Here is a 17,306-nt window from a genome sequence, read left to right on the forward strand (position 1 = left end):
GATTTTTCGGTGTGCATGGTTTTATTGGAACCACCCTCCTTATGATTTTATTTACAAAAAGCAGCCTAAGCAAACTGAAAGGAGATTTTATATCACGCAGTACTCTATTTTAATTCTTATTCTTATAATTTCTTATCTTTTAAAGTTGTAAAAGTATGAGTAGATCTCACTTAGATCTCTGTTTAAATGTTATTCGTTAGAGGTATTATAAATGGGTGAAAATGCATTAAAACAAGGTAAATCAAAATTAAAAAAAATGCTTTATAAAAAATAGGAGCCTAAAAACTACTTAGTTTTGTCATAAGAAACGTAAAGTACACATTAGGCAATAATAAAATTGAGCGTTAATAGTAAAGCGAAATAAATAGTTAGAATTATACTTGTGATATAGTTTTAAAACAACTTCCAAGTGCTTATCTATGCTATTACAGACACTAAGCAAAAGATTACCTTAAGTTTCGAAACAGAAACTCTGGTATTCTACGTGTGAAAATAAAAATCCACTCTGTGATTGGAAACGTGATGCCATTTTAAATCTTCTGTAAGGAGAAGTGTTTCTCAGATATGAATAAACGGATCGATAGCTTTCAAATTACTAACTAGTTCTCGGAAAAGTAATCAGACGAAACTGAGACCTAAACAAGTATACTGTTTTTTTTTTTTCTGTTTTTCTTTGCCACTGTTTCGTAGAGAGTGTTCGAGATTTTTAAAACAACTGCGAGGCAAAACAACTAGCTGTGAAACTAGGAAACTGTAATATAAAAAATAGTTTTAACAGCTTTAGAATTCATAATTATGCAAATACTACCTTTCCATTTTTACACTATAGATGAAAAATCTATGTTTTGGAATTAGTTTTCTTGAAATTTTAATGATTATTTTTCTCTTTTTGGTTTTCCACAGTCATTTCTCGCTATTTTTTGTTAATGTTATTGTTGTTGCTGTCATGTCATAGTTAAAAGGGGGGGGGGGTGCCATTTCTTCTAGAGGATAATTCTAGTAGAAGATCAAATTAGCATGAAATTAAACTCTTTTGTGTTGAAAAGATGCACCATATGAGGCTCAATCAAATTATTAAAGAAAACTGGTGAGATACATGAAATACACCCACAGCCCAGTTATTCCACCCAGATACTTCAGTTTCGTCCTTGTTATGGACTCATCAGTCAGGCATAGGGAATAACCGAGCTGGAGGCAGATGTCGTCTCTTTGAAGCTGAAAGTTCCAACATCCAAAACGAGAGTCCAACAGAGTGATGGTACTCTTTGCTTCAATGAGATGACATCTGCTTCCAGCTCCGTTATTCCCTATTCCAGAATGATGAGTCTACAACAATGAATGGGATAACCGGGATGGGATAAACAGGCTGTCGGTACAATGCATGTAGTTCTGTTTTAATCCTGGCTTAGGAGCAGTAACTTACTGATTAAAATTGGTTAGAGCTACATTTCTCTTTTAACATATTTTTGTACCTGCTAGCAGAGCAATACTAAGCGTAACATACTTTTAACAATACGGTGTTCTTTAAGTTTCTGTTTAATGTTTAGATTTAAAGCATACAATCAACTTTTGCTGCTTAATTTTTTTTTCTCTTTAAACCAAAAAGAGTTACGGCAATAGACTACCCCACAAACTTCGTTACATGTATTCCATTATGTGTCAGAACACTGATACATGTACAATAGAGAAAAATACCCAGTTAAGATAAAAACCATGATATTTATTGCCTAAACACTCTTACATTGAGTTGCGTAAATAGGCAACAGTGGTTCTATTAATAGGTCAAACACGTGTTGAGTTTCAACACCACACAATTTATGGACTCCCTCGGAGACGCAGTTCCTGTAGAATTGCACACTGGTGTTGCAGCTAAATGGAAAGAAAAGTCATGTATAAACGAGAAAACACACTTTAGAATACACTATACATAAATGTATTAATGCAGTTGAACCTAAAAGTTCAGGGCCAATGACAGGCAATTCTGTAAAGTAAAACTATGAAATACATTTTTGTCAGTTCCAGAAATTCTGGATAGGCTGGCATCATGTGATTCAATTGCAAGTGCGGACGATATTTCTTTTATATACGTTAGCGAAGCTCTTCATCGACGTTGGGAACATGGCTTTGAAGGAAAACGCTGTAACATTTAATTTTGTAAGCATTTAGTTTAAACACCTTCAGAGACTTGAGAGATCCAGAGATAATTTTTGTAATGTTTCCCGATGGAGAACTTAAAGGTTTACAAATGGTGCCGACATTGTAACCACAAATAAGAATCTTTGTCTGAAGATGAGTGCTCTGGTCGATTTACGATTTCACAGACTAAAGAAAATATTAAATGTACCTTAAAAGCCTGCTCAAAGATTGTTGCAAAACCCCTGTAGCATATCTTAGGCTTACCGAAGATTAATTGCAGCTTGCTATTAACTACTACGATGGAGAAATTGAAGGTTTACGAATGAAGAATCCGTCTTTGAAGATGAGTGCGCAGGCCAAATTACGACTTCATGGTCTGAAGAAAATATTAAATCTATCTCAAAAGCCTTCTCAAAGAATATTGCAGAGTGATAACAGCTTTTTTTGAAGGGGATTTTAACAAATTTCGAGTGTCCCGTCGTATAAATATGCGTTTTTTGACAACAAAACTCATTTTTCGAGAAGGATTTTCGCACGCTTTTAATCGCGCCATCATGGAATTACGTACTTCTTGAGAATCTCCAAAATCTGAAGGTATTATCAAACACTGGCCAAATTCTATGTAACAGCATTAGTCTAAAAAAATCATGTTTCTAACATCGCTAAAGACCTTTGACTTGCTTCGAAAAAGAACTGTCTTCGCCCGCAATTGAATCGCATGACATGGGCCAAACTGTCCAAGGTTTTTAAAGACAGGGGTAACAGAGGAAATTTTCATGCAGCTTTATTTTAACTACAGGTTTTGTCTGTGAATGGCGACCACAGTCTCTGAATATTTGGGTTCTACTACGTAAATAACGCAACTCTTCTTTCTTAAAAAGTGACTGAAAACAAAAATACACAGACATGTACATTTCTTTGTTCTATTTCAAGTGTTTCGTATGGACTCTAGTTTTCGTTCACGCAGGCAAAAAGGAAAATCTTAAAATAATCGTTCAAATAAAAGAGCATACAATTATTCAAACGATTAAAACGACTTGGATGTAGTTAATGTACGGTATTCAGATATCTTAAAAAGCATTTTCAAAGGTTGAGTTAAGTAGTTGATATTTCAAGGAACTTTCTAGACATTATTTCTTGAAAATTTAAGTTTATTTCTTACTTGTTTATTTCAGCATTATTAATAACGTCATCTGGAAGAAAATATAGCTTTTTTGCGATTGTTTTCTGATCTTCAATCTTTCATAAAAAAATTAGGGAATGAAAGAGGAAAAACCATTTTATGAATAAGTATTCTAAACTTTTCAGCATTTGTATAAAAATGATCTACGTATTGAACTAACTACCGCTTTGAAAAATGTCTATGATAGAGTCATTTTTAACAAGACTAGACAATACGGATTCTATGAATTTAATTTGATGTTCAAAGCACCTAAACTAATTTTTCCAGACAGTAAATAAACCAAATGAGCCTTCACGCTTTTTCGAAAATAAACAATAATATGTTTATTTGTTTTACAAAAGGGAGAATTTTAACTTTAAAGAAAATATGGGTGCCCTAGATCCATACATTATTATAAATAAGAAAAAGTAATGCTCGTCCTTTTTGAACAGTTATGCAAACATATATTTTTGCGGCATTTGTTCCACCAGACTAGGATAAGATTAAAATATCTCTTATGTACAGTTTATACATTTTACAATAAATTTTAAATCTTATTCTTCAATGGCTTGTTGATGAAGGTAATATTTACGTTTGGTTTTTTAAAATTTATATTATAAATTCAAGTGCATATTTTATGTAGTGTAAAAAGAGCAAAAAATGAAAGTCATTTATAATAACTATTAATTTGATGAAACATTTGACTTCTATTGAAGATCAATCTTTTGGTGATGAGTTGCAGTTTGTCATGCAGTGTCACATATTTTCTCTACCTAATCTTTGTACTTAATGACGATATTTTCGATATTTCCCCTTAAAATATGATTTTTAAAGGCTCTTGCCAGCTGAAGGTAAATGCACTTTAAATAGTACAAATATGTACTCAGAAAAAGAAAAGAAATCCATATTGAATAGTAAAATAGACTTACTCGTTGATCTCATTGTTGGTTCTGCAAGTAGAACTTAAGTCTTGAATTACGCTGTTCAAACAAGGCACATGGTCCAAGAATTCTATCAAGGAAGAAAAATAGTTATACTTTCATGCATACATAGATTAAAAATATTAATTAAAAACACAATAAAATTCGTAAGTATTTTCAAGGCCACTGAGATGTCGGGTGAATTATTTCCAGATCGTTTTCCAGACAAAATGATTTTTAAGGAGTAGGTATACTACAAATTCTCCGTACTCATTGGAATCAGGTTTGAATCACTTTACTTGAGAAAAAGTGTTCCAGTTGCCTGAATGGGCACGAAAATGAGTTCCGAATCTGTGTCATCAATAGAAAAATTAACTAAAATATTATCTGAATCAGTTCCGTATTTCTCCTGCTCAGACATTTATTGATTTAAACTTGGAAACACATTTGAGAACAGATCGAGGGGCACATTTGGGAAGTCATCGCTTTCTTTCGTACACATGTATTTCAACAGCTTTCCTTGACTACCAGTAAATAGATTGTCTCGATATGATACGACTGGAAACTATGTTGCGTTGAATCACCGTTGAATCTTTGTTGACAAGTTCTTTTAAAAAGAATGACCTTTCTTGATCGAAGAACGTCCATTGCCTGATGACATTTGACAGCTTATCCGCAAAATTGTGACACAAGTGTTGTAAAAAGTGTCTCAAAATATAAGCTACAAAGTGTTCTAAGAAAAAGGACATGCGTCAGAGTTAAAAAAATGCTTTCAAACGCGTTCCTAAAAGTGTTAAAAAATTAGCTGAACCAATTAAGTGCTCTTAAAAGTGTTTTGAAAGCTGTCTGAAAAGTTTATTCAGTTATTTATCGCCCTATAGCCAGGGCTAAGGCAAAAATACATGAAATACACCGTCAGCTCCGTCAATTCCAGCCAAGAACTTGCAGTCCTCGAGCTGGCGGTATATTTCATGTATGTCTTAAAAGTGTTTTCAAAGCTATCTGAAAAGTGTTTTAAAAACTGTCCTCAAGTGCCTCAAAGCTTCATAAAAAAGGGGACAAGAGTCCGCGTTTAAAATGTGTTTGAAGATTTATAGTGTAGGCCATATTTATATATCCTTGAAATATAAATCCTGTATCTTTTTTACATCATCTTAAAATAGAGTATTTTTCTCTTTCAAGATAACCAATTTTAACTTATTTTAAACGCTCGGTCGAATCATTCATGTCAAATCAAAACCAATCATGTTAAGTATTTTCTCTAATCTGCAAAATGTTTGACATGGTTTTTGAACATAATATGCAAATCAGTTTTTCCATAATGTATATTACTGTATACTTTAACTACCTATACCCTTTTAGATAAAAAGTGCCGGAAATAAAGAAAAGAGCTTAACATTATATAGCTGCATAACAGCAGTACAATCATTCTAACGATAAGTAACATACGTTTCCTGAAGTGATGAGAATTGCCGCACAAATCGGCATATACTCCTTCAAGTTGCTTCAATCCTTGAAGAGACTGTCCAAAGATGCTGTTTGGGCAGCGTTTTCCAAACTCAATTTCACATCCAAGTTCCTTTTGTACATTGCTGTGAAAAGGAAATGAATACTAACATTATGTACAGTCGTGGAAAAATACGGATTACTTGTTTAATTTCGAAGATTATTAACACAAGTTACACTTATAAGGTGTTATTCTTCAGAAATAGTGTACCCTACATGATTAAGTAATTTAATTGCTGTTAGTGGTTGTCTTTATACAATAATATGCATTAACACTAAAATGTTTGTACTCCTCCCCCTTTTATTATATATTTGTGATCAGCATCATTATAAAACTTTGTGAACCAAGTTTTGTTTAATTTGATAATGCCGTTGCTCTAAAATAAAAATTAGAAAAAAGCACCTCGTAATGTTCAATAGATTGTTGATATTTCGGTGTATAACACTTAAACGGCCTTCGGTGCGGCAAAATTTGTTGTTTTATTATTTATTTTGTTATAAGTTATGAACAAACCCAACGAAAGAAACATAAGTTCTTACAACAAAAATGAATTTTAGATTTTTGTTATGATTGATGAAATTAATGTTCGGAAAACAAAATATAATCTGAAACCATGTTATATTTTCATGAAAAAACAATGTAGAATAGTTTTTATACTGGTATCTGAAATTTGAGCTCAAAATATTCAGCAGTTTTTTAGACGCGGTTTCAAGTTCAGGATATCATATAAAGAGAAAATTTTGACTCTTTCATATTCATATATTAAAGGTAGGTGAATGAAACATTAAATATATTTGTCAATAAATGTCTAAAAAAATTTTTTTTTTTCATTTGTATAATACTTTTTTTAAACCAGAAGCTGGTTGAACTCAAATCTTTAAAATTGAGTTTTAAATTAATCAAAATATTCTCTTTTCAGATTATATAAATTCAAGAGTCCAATAATTCTGCTTTTACTAATCGTCTAAGCCATATTGCTTCAAATTGACAATATATAACCATAGTTCATCGTTCACCACCATTAAAACAGATTAATAGAAGAAATAAAGCAATGTTGCAGTGAGTATGAACAACTGGATCGTGTAATGTGCAGAGGATAAGGGAGATTACTTTACTGTGGTCAGACGCAGAAGAAAAGAAAGAAAAAGTTATTATTACCGACATGACAGATCTAGTTCATGGGCATTGTGTGGCCACTGGTCTTTGTACCAGGCGGATTCTCCCAAAGGCATGCATTGTTTCATTGCTTCTACGTCAGAGCACGCCGAAGCCAAAGTGCAGGAAACGCCTGGGAAAATATACGTTAAGAAAATGTTAATATCTGAATACAAGAGAAATATATTTCTTCTCTTCATGCGTATTTCACATTTTGTAAACCAGAACTACACATTTGGTTTTTGTAACGTATTATGTGGCTTTGAACAAATAAAAACTTACTGTATTCAAATATGAAAAATAAAATGTTAGTAATAAGACTTGTAAAAACATTAGGTATACATTCAAATATTTGTTACTTTTTTTAAATAATACAAAATGTCAAGTATTTAAAAATCAAAATGCTATGTATCTCTTCTTTACCTGCCTTCCTCATTTCATTCTAAAAAGTAAGCTTTTTATAGAACCTTTACAGTGTTATGGTATTTTTTGTTTTTGAAAACTTCAATTCCCGAAGAGAATTTTCACTTCTTTTAAAAATGTCCGGGAGAATTTTCTCGCCTTGAGAAATAGAGAGAAAAAGAGAAGAGAACCCTTTCGATACATCTACCTAAATATGTTTCTTTCTTAAAATTAAACTTTACTTTAGCCCTTGAGAAAAACATAACTTAACTATTGTGTAAGTATGGCTATTTATTTATAATAATAAATTTTAAGATGCAACTAAGATTTGAAAACGTTTCAAACACTCTCGGGGAAAAAAAACAATGTTGGACCTAAAGTTTTTGCTAATCTGATCACTGCAAACGATAGCGCATATTCATTCTATATTTTTGGGCGCCATTAGAAAACAACAAGCACCAACACTTGTCTACGTTGCTCCAAAATCGGATAAATAAATGTACAATCCTTTGTAGACATAGAAAAAAAGACTGATACGTAAAAACTAATTATAATTTGACTAAAAACTGATTTAAAAAGCTTTTGCCATTTGTACCTGTAAGTTTAAAAATGATATATATTCTAACAACTTTTCCATTCCGCAATGATTAAGTTTTAAAACAATTCAATTATAAATTTTAAAAATACTTTGTTCAGTGTAAACATTTATTATTATTTTTTTTTTTACTATTTCAACTATTTTGAAATAGCTGATAAATTTCAAGTGAAGAATTGCGTTAATCACTACTTTTAAATCTATATGATAAATCCATAACTTTTATTTTCAGTTATAAAAAGTGGTTAAAATGAGAAAACAAGCAAAATGTGCTAAAATAGTAAGCATAGTGTAACGTCGACATGTCCAAATAAAAAATGATGATAGGTTGACCGGTTTAAAGAGAAAACGCTCCCTTAATAGCGTAGCACATTGTCATGTACTTTGTAACAAAACTTGTATTGGCATATTTAGTCTAAGCGGTGAATTCTTGCATTCAAAATTAAAAAAAAAAGTCGAAAATTATCATTTTCTCTCAGACATAGTTATAGTCAAAATATTTCCTACTGAATTTTTTCTATTTGAATGTTAAAAATATTTTTCTTCAAATGAATGAATAAATGAACAAATAGCGCAACAATAACCGAATAAATAAGTAAATAAACAAATTACTGAAATTTTACAAATATATGATTGAATAAAATAGCGAAGGATTATACAAAAAGTCAATTGAGTCTGTGAAGAAAAATAGAAGAATTAATTCTTGAAGACATTCATAAATAATAAGGTAATGAAGAAATAATTTAGTAAAATTTTTAACTAAACATAATTAAGTACACTTGATATACTTTATATAACATTTAAAATACAATATTGCCTATTGTTAAATAAATAAATACAGCATATACACAACTGGACATTAGTAGATCACACGTAAAAGTTAATTAAAACGCTAATTACAATATTTTTTCATTCTATTGTAACAAAATTATATGCAATTATTTTCCGCCCTTAAGCCAGGACTAAGGCAGAACGATATGGAAGGAACTGTATGCGTGTAGTTCTGCTTTAGCCCTGACTTAAGGGCGGTAACTCACTGTTTATTACACAAGCTTTGTCTTCAATTTACGAGTTGAATCGTACATTGCTGAGGTCTCTCGCTGCAAAATTTATTTTAGCCATATTTTTGAAGGCATTATCAGCTTCAATGAGATGACATCTTACTCCAGCTCAGTTATTGACTATTCCAGGCATGATGAGTCTATGACTAGGACTAAACTACAGTCTCTGGGGGTTGTCGGCACGTAGGTGACTGGCGCACCAAAAAAAGGGGGGGGGGAGTCCAGGTGCACCTCCAAGAGTTGATTTTTTCAACTGTTTTTCGTAATATTGAATTGTACATTATTGGATTAGCGTCATCTAAAAAATTTGGAATGTCGTTAGAACATTAGAAGCATGACCACCGCAGGCATCCCATTTCAACTAAAATTTTATTCTTATGAAATAATACCTGCAAAGTTCATTTATTTGAAATTTGAAATTTTTATTTTCGTAGAATAAATCAATCTACCTGTCAAAATGTCAAAAAGTAAGGGAGTAAGGCCTTTTTCCTTTTCTCCTTTTGGAAGTTAGGGGGTAGTGAGGGGCCTTGCCCCCTTGCACGATCAGCCTATGTGTCGGGATATTGCATATAAAAAAATACCATATCATTCTCCTGCGTGTACAAAATGTAAAACTTTGTAGAAAAAAAATAAACTGCAATAAGGTAAAAATTTTACAAGACTTATAATGCAATCCATTGAATGAAACATTAAAATAAATAAATAAATTAGATAATTAAAAAAGATACAGTTGTAGTTAACGCTTTTCTTACCAAAAATGGCGAAAAGAAGACCTACGATCATGGTTATAAATTTTGAAATAATAAAAGCGAAGCTTGCTCTTTTCAGATCGTATTTATATTAAATGTTTATCGCATTAAGAAATGCAGATCTGCTAATGGATTGGTGATATGGCAGCGATAACAGTGAGAACGGATGCCTGGGAAACATGTGATGTAGTGATTTTTGGCAGATGGTTTTCAGATAAAACACGTTGGCGTGTTATTCAATATTTTGCTTTAAAGTGACAACAAACATGTTACCTTATAATACAGTGTTGAATTGAGAAAAAAATAAATAAAAGGCAGGGTTTGAGAAAAAAATTTCTTTTTTTTTTCTGTTGATAAAATTTTAGCAAAGCCTATAAATGACAAAATGTGTTACGCGTTGAACATTTTTACTTACTTATGCAAGAATAAATTAGGTGCTAGGTAAACTAGGTACCTATGCAAGATACCTAGCTACGCTGCTTTGCTTTGATGATTAATGCTTACCTTTCTGTAGACTGCTTTCATAAGGAAAACGTATCTAATCCTGATGTAGAACATAACAGTTTTTAAATCTTGTATGTGGATGTTTGTCATGATATGCAAGTTTGCTTGATATATATGTAAGGGAATCATAGTATCAGATCATTTTCGTTGTAAGGAGTAAAAATACTGATTTGGCTTGTTACATTCATAGGAAGCTTTGACACATAAAGAAATTAGCTGATTTCCATGTACTTATACTCTCGTTACTTTTGTACAGATTTGATTTAAAAACATGAGGGATTTCTAAGCTGTTAAAAATGGTATACAACATCGTTTACAAATTATTATTATTTTTCGGTTAAATATGTCATTAAAAGCGACATTTTTTTTTTTATTAATCATGAAAATCCATATAATGTTAACAGCATTACTGATTAAAAATAAATGCGTTATTTTATATAAAATAAAATTTAAAGTTCCGGCGTCTTCCTCTATCTACCCTACTTTTTAAAAATATAAATGTTTGTGTGAGTTGTTTTTCGAACCAAAAGAAAATTTACCCTGAAATTAGCTTTAAATCTGAAAGATATAAATTAACAAAAGTTTTTAAACGCGTAAAAATAGCATAACATAAAAAGTACATATGTTAAAATTAATAGTCAGAAAATATTTTAGATAGTATTCTTCAATTTCCAAAACTAATGATGACTGAAAATAATTTAATGCTGCCTTCATTTGCAACTGGAGCTCCTTTTAAATTTCCCTGCTATCTGATAATAGATGTTTGAAAGCGATACATACGTCAGACTATTACATGCAATCATTAAGATCATCTTGCTAACGATCATCGTCTTCCCATTTGGCTAAGTCATGTCATTTAAAGGTCATTAGCAGATAAAATAAATTATTTTAAATTTAATGGGATTCAAAAGTCTTAATTTTCTCTATTAATATGTGCATTCATGATTGGAAACTAAAACGATAATTTTGTAAAGAAAAATGGTGATTTGCAATAATTTAAAATAAATCTGAAGCTGAGACATAAGTAAAACTTTTTGAAAAACATGTTTGATGGATGATATCGACTGCAGAATTTCATTATTTTGCTATAATTGTAGTTATTACGAACCGTTGTTTAGTAACTAATACAGCATTAATTCTTTGAGAGTTCATTAATATCAGATTACTTTCTCGAAAAAAAAAATAAGTGTACAAAATAAAATACATAAATAAACAAATAAAAATAAGCAAATAAATAAATAGATAAATAAATGAATGATAAGAAAAGAAATAAATTAAATGGAATTTGTTGTGTCTTAAACCTGGCAACAAGTATTCATTAATATTTTACCAAGCTGTGTTAAGTTGGCGGTTGCCACGGTTTCCGTTTGAGTTCTGTTCTTGTTTGTAAAATTGTGAGATTATGTATCTGTAGGGTTCATGTTGTAGAATAGTAAAATAAATGTTTGTCGTGTGTGAATCGTATTCTTATAGTTATTGCTAAACACGACAGAATTCATTTCTGAAAAATTCAAATCAGGAATGAGAAAAGAACTTATATGAATGAAAAGAAAAAAAATAACGCTTCTAAAATAAAGAAAGAGAAATAAATAATAATAGATTAAGAAAAACCATTTTAGCAAATGCTGTTTGAAAAAAAAATGCAGACAAAAATAATCACAAATTTTATTTACTAACTAAAATTGGGGCAAACATAACGTGGCAGCGTCGTTATGTAGTGTTTGGGATTTTATAGTCTTTGCAATGCTGCCAGGTTAGGTTTTCCCCAACTACAATTGAGGCAGTAAGAAGCAAAGGGATGCAAGTGGACTATTTTAAGTTTCGAGTAATACGCGTTTAAAGATCAGATGCTAGGTAGACTTTCATTGAAATTTTGTTTCTATATCTGGCTGTACTTCAGCACCCACAAGGGATACTAGTACAATCTCTTGCCCCAAGACAGATGAGAGGTTCATCTACCATTTGTTCTGGTTATCTCCACATTTTTAATTTTGCATCCCTTTGCTTCTCACTACCTCAACTGTGGTATCCGCACGACATCCCCGTAATGGAAAATGCAATGACAAGTTTTTTCACCTACATGCAGGTAACTTTTATTGCGAGTAAAGTTACATTACTTTATAAATATTTCTATAATTTTGGCAAAATAAAGTTTTATTTCTTTGCTTTGATGATCATTTGCCTTATATGCTTTAACAACTTTATCTTTAGTGCAGAAAAAAATTGAGAGCAAAAACATAATTGTATGTATTCATTTATACGCGTGTCATGAACTGCGGGGCAAATGATTTTTTTCCACAATATATCACCAAATTATCATTCGCTTACGAATTCTTCTAAGATGTCCATCCTGTTTTATTAATTCTGTGATTTTACTTTAGTTTCATGTTGAAATTTTGCTTTCATTTAGCTGAAAGAAGCATAATTTGAAAATAATAAATAAGGAGAAATTCTCATTATGTTTAATTAAAATTCGCAAGAAAACGATAATAAACTGGACTGTAAAGATATGAGTTCAAGAGAAAGCATTTAATCAGCAATAAAATACATCAAAAAAAAAAAAAAAAAAAAACCCATTAACTCTTAAAATGGAAGCGAAAAACAAACTAAATACTCCATACTCGAAATAGCTTCGTGGGAAATATTTTAACTTTTATCATAAAGTTTCAAGTTTTTATAATACAGCCATAATTTATTAAAATATTATAAAGATGCCAAAACAGTCAGGTAAAAGCGGGAGAAATATATGCATTGTAACCTGAAAAGCGGAATAGGTTGTGGAAAATCACAAGAAGAGGTATGAAGGAACGAAATTAGATTTCCAAGGACATATTTTCAAAATTTAGCATTTTACAGTAAATTTTGCAATGATGCTTAAAAGATAATTATATTTGAATTACTTGCCGTAAGTACAATTACACTAAAGCTGTGAGAGAAGAGGAAAATATCATTTTTCGCTTTAGTTATTTTTTCAGGCTCATCTTCCTCAGACGGTAAAAAACCATCCAGTTTAAAAAACGAAAATACAGAAGTTGTTATTGATTTTACATGAAAACGCCATTCAAATTCAAGCAAAATCATCTATAACTTTCTAACTAACTTGAAAGCATTAAAGGAATTCCATCTTACGCAGAAAAATTCGTTGTCAACATTGGTATCAATGTTTGAAATGCAAGAGTATGGTTTCATCGAAACGAGTGTGTACCTTGCGAAATAATATATCCGTTAACTTTATATATCCGTTAATTACAGTTCAATAACGCTAAAACAGGGAGTAAATGAGTTGCTTGAAGAACTCTATTTTTTTTTTACATTTGACTCGACAACACACAAACATACATACGTTTCTAATTTACACCGTGAAAAAATGTGCAAAATCGCCAGTGTTAATGGGTGTAATGTTACACGAATTCTGGAGTGAGTAGTATCATAGTTTCAAAAACTCTTGGAAGAACCTTGCACTATGGTTCCCATCTGCAGCTAGTAGAACTTAAAGCGCATGCGTAGAGATGAGCATAGGCGCTGTGCACAGTCTTGGTAAACTCCTATTAGCAAACCAAGAAAACCGTCCTTTCTGGCTAAGCGGAAATAGCTTTTGCTTTGTGTATTCCCTTGGAACGTTTCGAGATTTCACGGGTTTGCGTTTATTTCCCCGTAAAATCACGTATCTCAGCAAAAATTTTTTCTGAATTCCTACAAGTTGCACGCGACTGCAGACTTTCCACTGTCATGGAAAATACTTTTAGCTACCGGTTTAAAGATTGACTCAGCGCGCTCAATAAGTATATTGGCTTTAGTTTTATTACGGTCTATCCAGATGGACTAAGTTCTCAATGAGATCAAATAAACTTCTGGATAGCTTCAGAATTGCAGGCAATTCTGTCTTAGCTTTGGCCATGGTTGCAGTGATGCTTCTGGAGCTTTCTTAGTAACTCAGGGAGGTTCTGATCAATTACATTAAACCTACTGAATTTCTCTTGAAGGTGCACCCAAAAATACTGGGGGTAACCTTTGCAGAAATAAATGAAACGCAATAGTTACATTACCATGGTGTAACCTTCTACAAGCGATGTGCAACATTACACCAGTTATATCAAATATGTTACTCCAGAGCAGTAGAGGCACCTATGCTGCCACTGATTTTTTTGTGGTAAGGTTGCACAATTTTGTTTTACAAATGTACTTCTGCGTAGATAACCTGTCTCAGATCATCATGACCACGGCCATGTAAAAGCAATTCTAAGTTACTAAGTTAGCGATGTTACGGTTATTTAATGCATTTGTATAATATTTTCAATAATTAATTTTATTATATGCTGCCTATATTTTTTTTCCAAAACTAACATAAGCATGGATGTGTGTATAATTCCGTAAAAGTCTAAATATGGTAAAATGTCGACACATAAACCGGTAATACCAACATTCACATACCAAAGAAATCAGTGGAGGACCGAATATTCCCGATGATTTGCCGGTGAAAATCGATATTCTCTTATTTTGGACTTCCCAATAATAGAAACCCTCTTAGAAATATCTATTATTCCCATTAATAGATATTTCTAAGAGCTAGAGTAATTTCAGCCATATTTTCTTCCATGTGCTCACATGATTAGCATTGAAAAAGGGGATCTATGTAACTCCAAACCACTCGTCTAGAATTTTTCTGGGTTCCGTATTAAAACATTGCCAATTACACTTTGTTTATTCACCGCATAAATTAAAGCATGTTGTTGCTTTGAATAATTAGTAAAAAATGTTTCTTACCGATTTCAAAGTTATTTCATTGGTGTTGCTTTCGATCTTGATTATTATGTATATTTTTGCACTCATACTTTAAAACTCCTTTTCACATAAAAGTTCCAGGAAATTGTATAACTTATAAAAACCGAAATAAATAGAAAAATATTAGCTAAGTGAAGTTCTTATGAAGCTTTTGATTGATTCAGATCAAGCGAGGCTCAAGTAAATTTTAAGCGAAGAAATTACTAATATCAACGTATGTTTGATAAAACAGGATGGATAAGCAACAATAATTTCCAAAATTCAATTATTTAATGAAAGAAGAAATTCATCAAAAATTGAATATATTAAATGCACAAAGCTCCACAATAATTATGCTGAAAAATCTTTCAAACAAGTGCTTATTAAATAAAACTCTTGTCTGTACTTTGCACTTTATTTAACGAAAATACTTTTACTCCAGATTTCATGATTAATTTTTCAAAAGTGTTTCGAGTTTGTTTGGTAATATAAGAAAGCAACCCAGACCCTAAAGCAAAATCAGGCATATGATTATTCTGGTTCGATATTCAAATACATGTTCTTATACGAAAAAGAGTTCCAAACTATTTCCTTAACTAGAACCCTATTTATTTAATAATTGCTTTTCCAAGACGTCGACTGGGTTATGATATCATTAAGTTAATTATTTTATAGAGAGGAAGTTTGATTGGAATTAGTTGAAACTACTTCCCTCTCCATCACATGAGTATATTACTACTAATTCGTCATCTCTGCTTGCAATGAGTTTTATAAATCTCGATAAGTATGAGTTTACTTATTACAAAGGGTAAATGAAATTCGTTGCCATTTTTAATGTTTAGAAATTTTTTTAGTTCCTTGCGCAGTGCAGTATAGTGCGAAGAAAAAAAAATTGAAATTTGTTTAAAGTATTTTATTTAGTTAAGCTTTAATTTGTCTTTTAGTCATATTTAATGTATATTTATTTAATCATGTATTTTTCTGTAAGTTATGTTAAATTTTTATTTATTTAATCATATATTTTTCTTTAAAATATATTTAATTTATATTTATTTAAGCTTTTATTTTTCTTTAAGTTATATTTAATTTACATTTATATAATTTTTTATTTATCTTTAAGTTACATTAAATTTATATTTATTCAAGCTTTTATTTATATTTAAATAATGTTTAGTTTATATTTATTTAAGGTTTTGATTTATTAAACTTATTTATACTTTCCTATCAATAAAATAAGAACACCTCTAAGCAACCATTAAACAGCATAAATACAATAATCATTAAATACAAATTAAAAATTAATTGCAGTTTCTTGTATCGAGGTTTCAATTACCCCCTTTCTCACTGCAAAAATGTGAGGTTTAGTATGTAAAGTCATCCGAATTTTTTGCCTAGAAAAAGGGGTTCCTTGAAACCTAACACGTGTCTGCAACTAATAACTAACTTCTGCTTTATGAAAGTTGTATATTATACTGTAAAGATTAGTTATAGTCTCATAATACAAAATAACCTAAGTATAAGTAAGGTAGTGTTAGCTAGTTATAAGCTAGCTAAGTTATAAATAAGGTAGTGCTAACCTAAGTAAGGTTGCAGACTCCTTGAAACTTAACACGTGTCTACAACCAATAACTAACTTATGCTTTATGAAAGTTGCATATCATACTGTAAGGATTAACTCTAGTCTTTTAGTACAAAATACCTCCAAAGAAAATCTCATAAAGTGCGACGGTAAGTTAATAAAACTCAAAATCTCATTAATTTATTCCAATTAACACTAAGTTAAACCTTTTACAGTAACTTTTAAATTATTGTTGATGTCTCCTTTTTGACTAACGAGAAGGCAGCACATGCACTAATTTTATCCTCATTTATAAGTGCAAACTTAGTTAAGGATTATTTGAAAATGGAGTTCAGCTTCAGGTGGTTTTATACAAAATAGGGGAAGGTTGCTGTGTCAATGAACCACATAACAGTTTTTGATTTTTTTAGAAAGGAAATCCAACTCAAATTTCACGTTAATTATTGGAACAATTAATTAGTATATTTCATTTTCAATAATAATATTCACTTCATGATAAATATACACAATAAAGAATGAAAATTAAAAATAAATTCTTTGGCATGTGGTCCATAATTGGCAACCACTTGCTATGGATCGGGTTTCCATCGATGTGGTCCATCGAGTTTCCATCGATGGACCACATTCTCAAATTACAAAATCAGTTCGTTACTTACAAATATTTATAACAGATCAATGAGCATTACCAATAACAATAAATCATAGAAAATATATTTATTTTCTAAAATGTTTTATTTTTGGATAAGAGGAACATTATAAAAAAAAAAAAAAACCC

General features: G+C 31.0%; 1 protein-coding gene across 1 annotated transcript; it reads right to left on the minus strand.

Moving 5' to 3' along the window:
* Positions 1-1,699: 1,699 nt before the first annotated feature.
* On the minus strand, positions 1,700-9,778 carry LOC129225109 (uncharacterized). The gene is made up of 5 exons (XM_054859668.1): positions 9,691-9,778; positions 6,884-7,013; positions 5,668-5,810; positions 4,228-4,309; positions 1,700-1,869 (listed from the first exon to the last, which is right to left on the minus strand). Exons 1-5 carry the CDS (start codon positions 9,719-9,721, stop codon positions 1,728-1,730), a joined length of 528 nt encoding a protein of 175 aa, XP_054715643.1. The 5' UTR covers positions 9,722-9,778; the 3' UTR covers positions 1,700-1,727.
* Between the last annotated feature and the right edge of the window lie 7,528 nt (positions 9,779-17,306).

This window comes from Uloborus diversus, chromosome 6 (assembly GCF_026930045.1).
Source record: "Uloborus diversus isolate 005 chromosome 6, Udiv.v.3.1, whole genome shotgun sequence".
In the NCBI taxonomy this organism is placed as follows: domain Eukaryota; kingdom Metazoa; phylum Arthropoda; class Arachnida; order Araneae; family Uloboridae; genus Uloborus; species Uloborus diversus.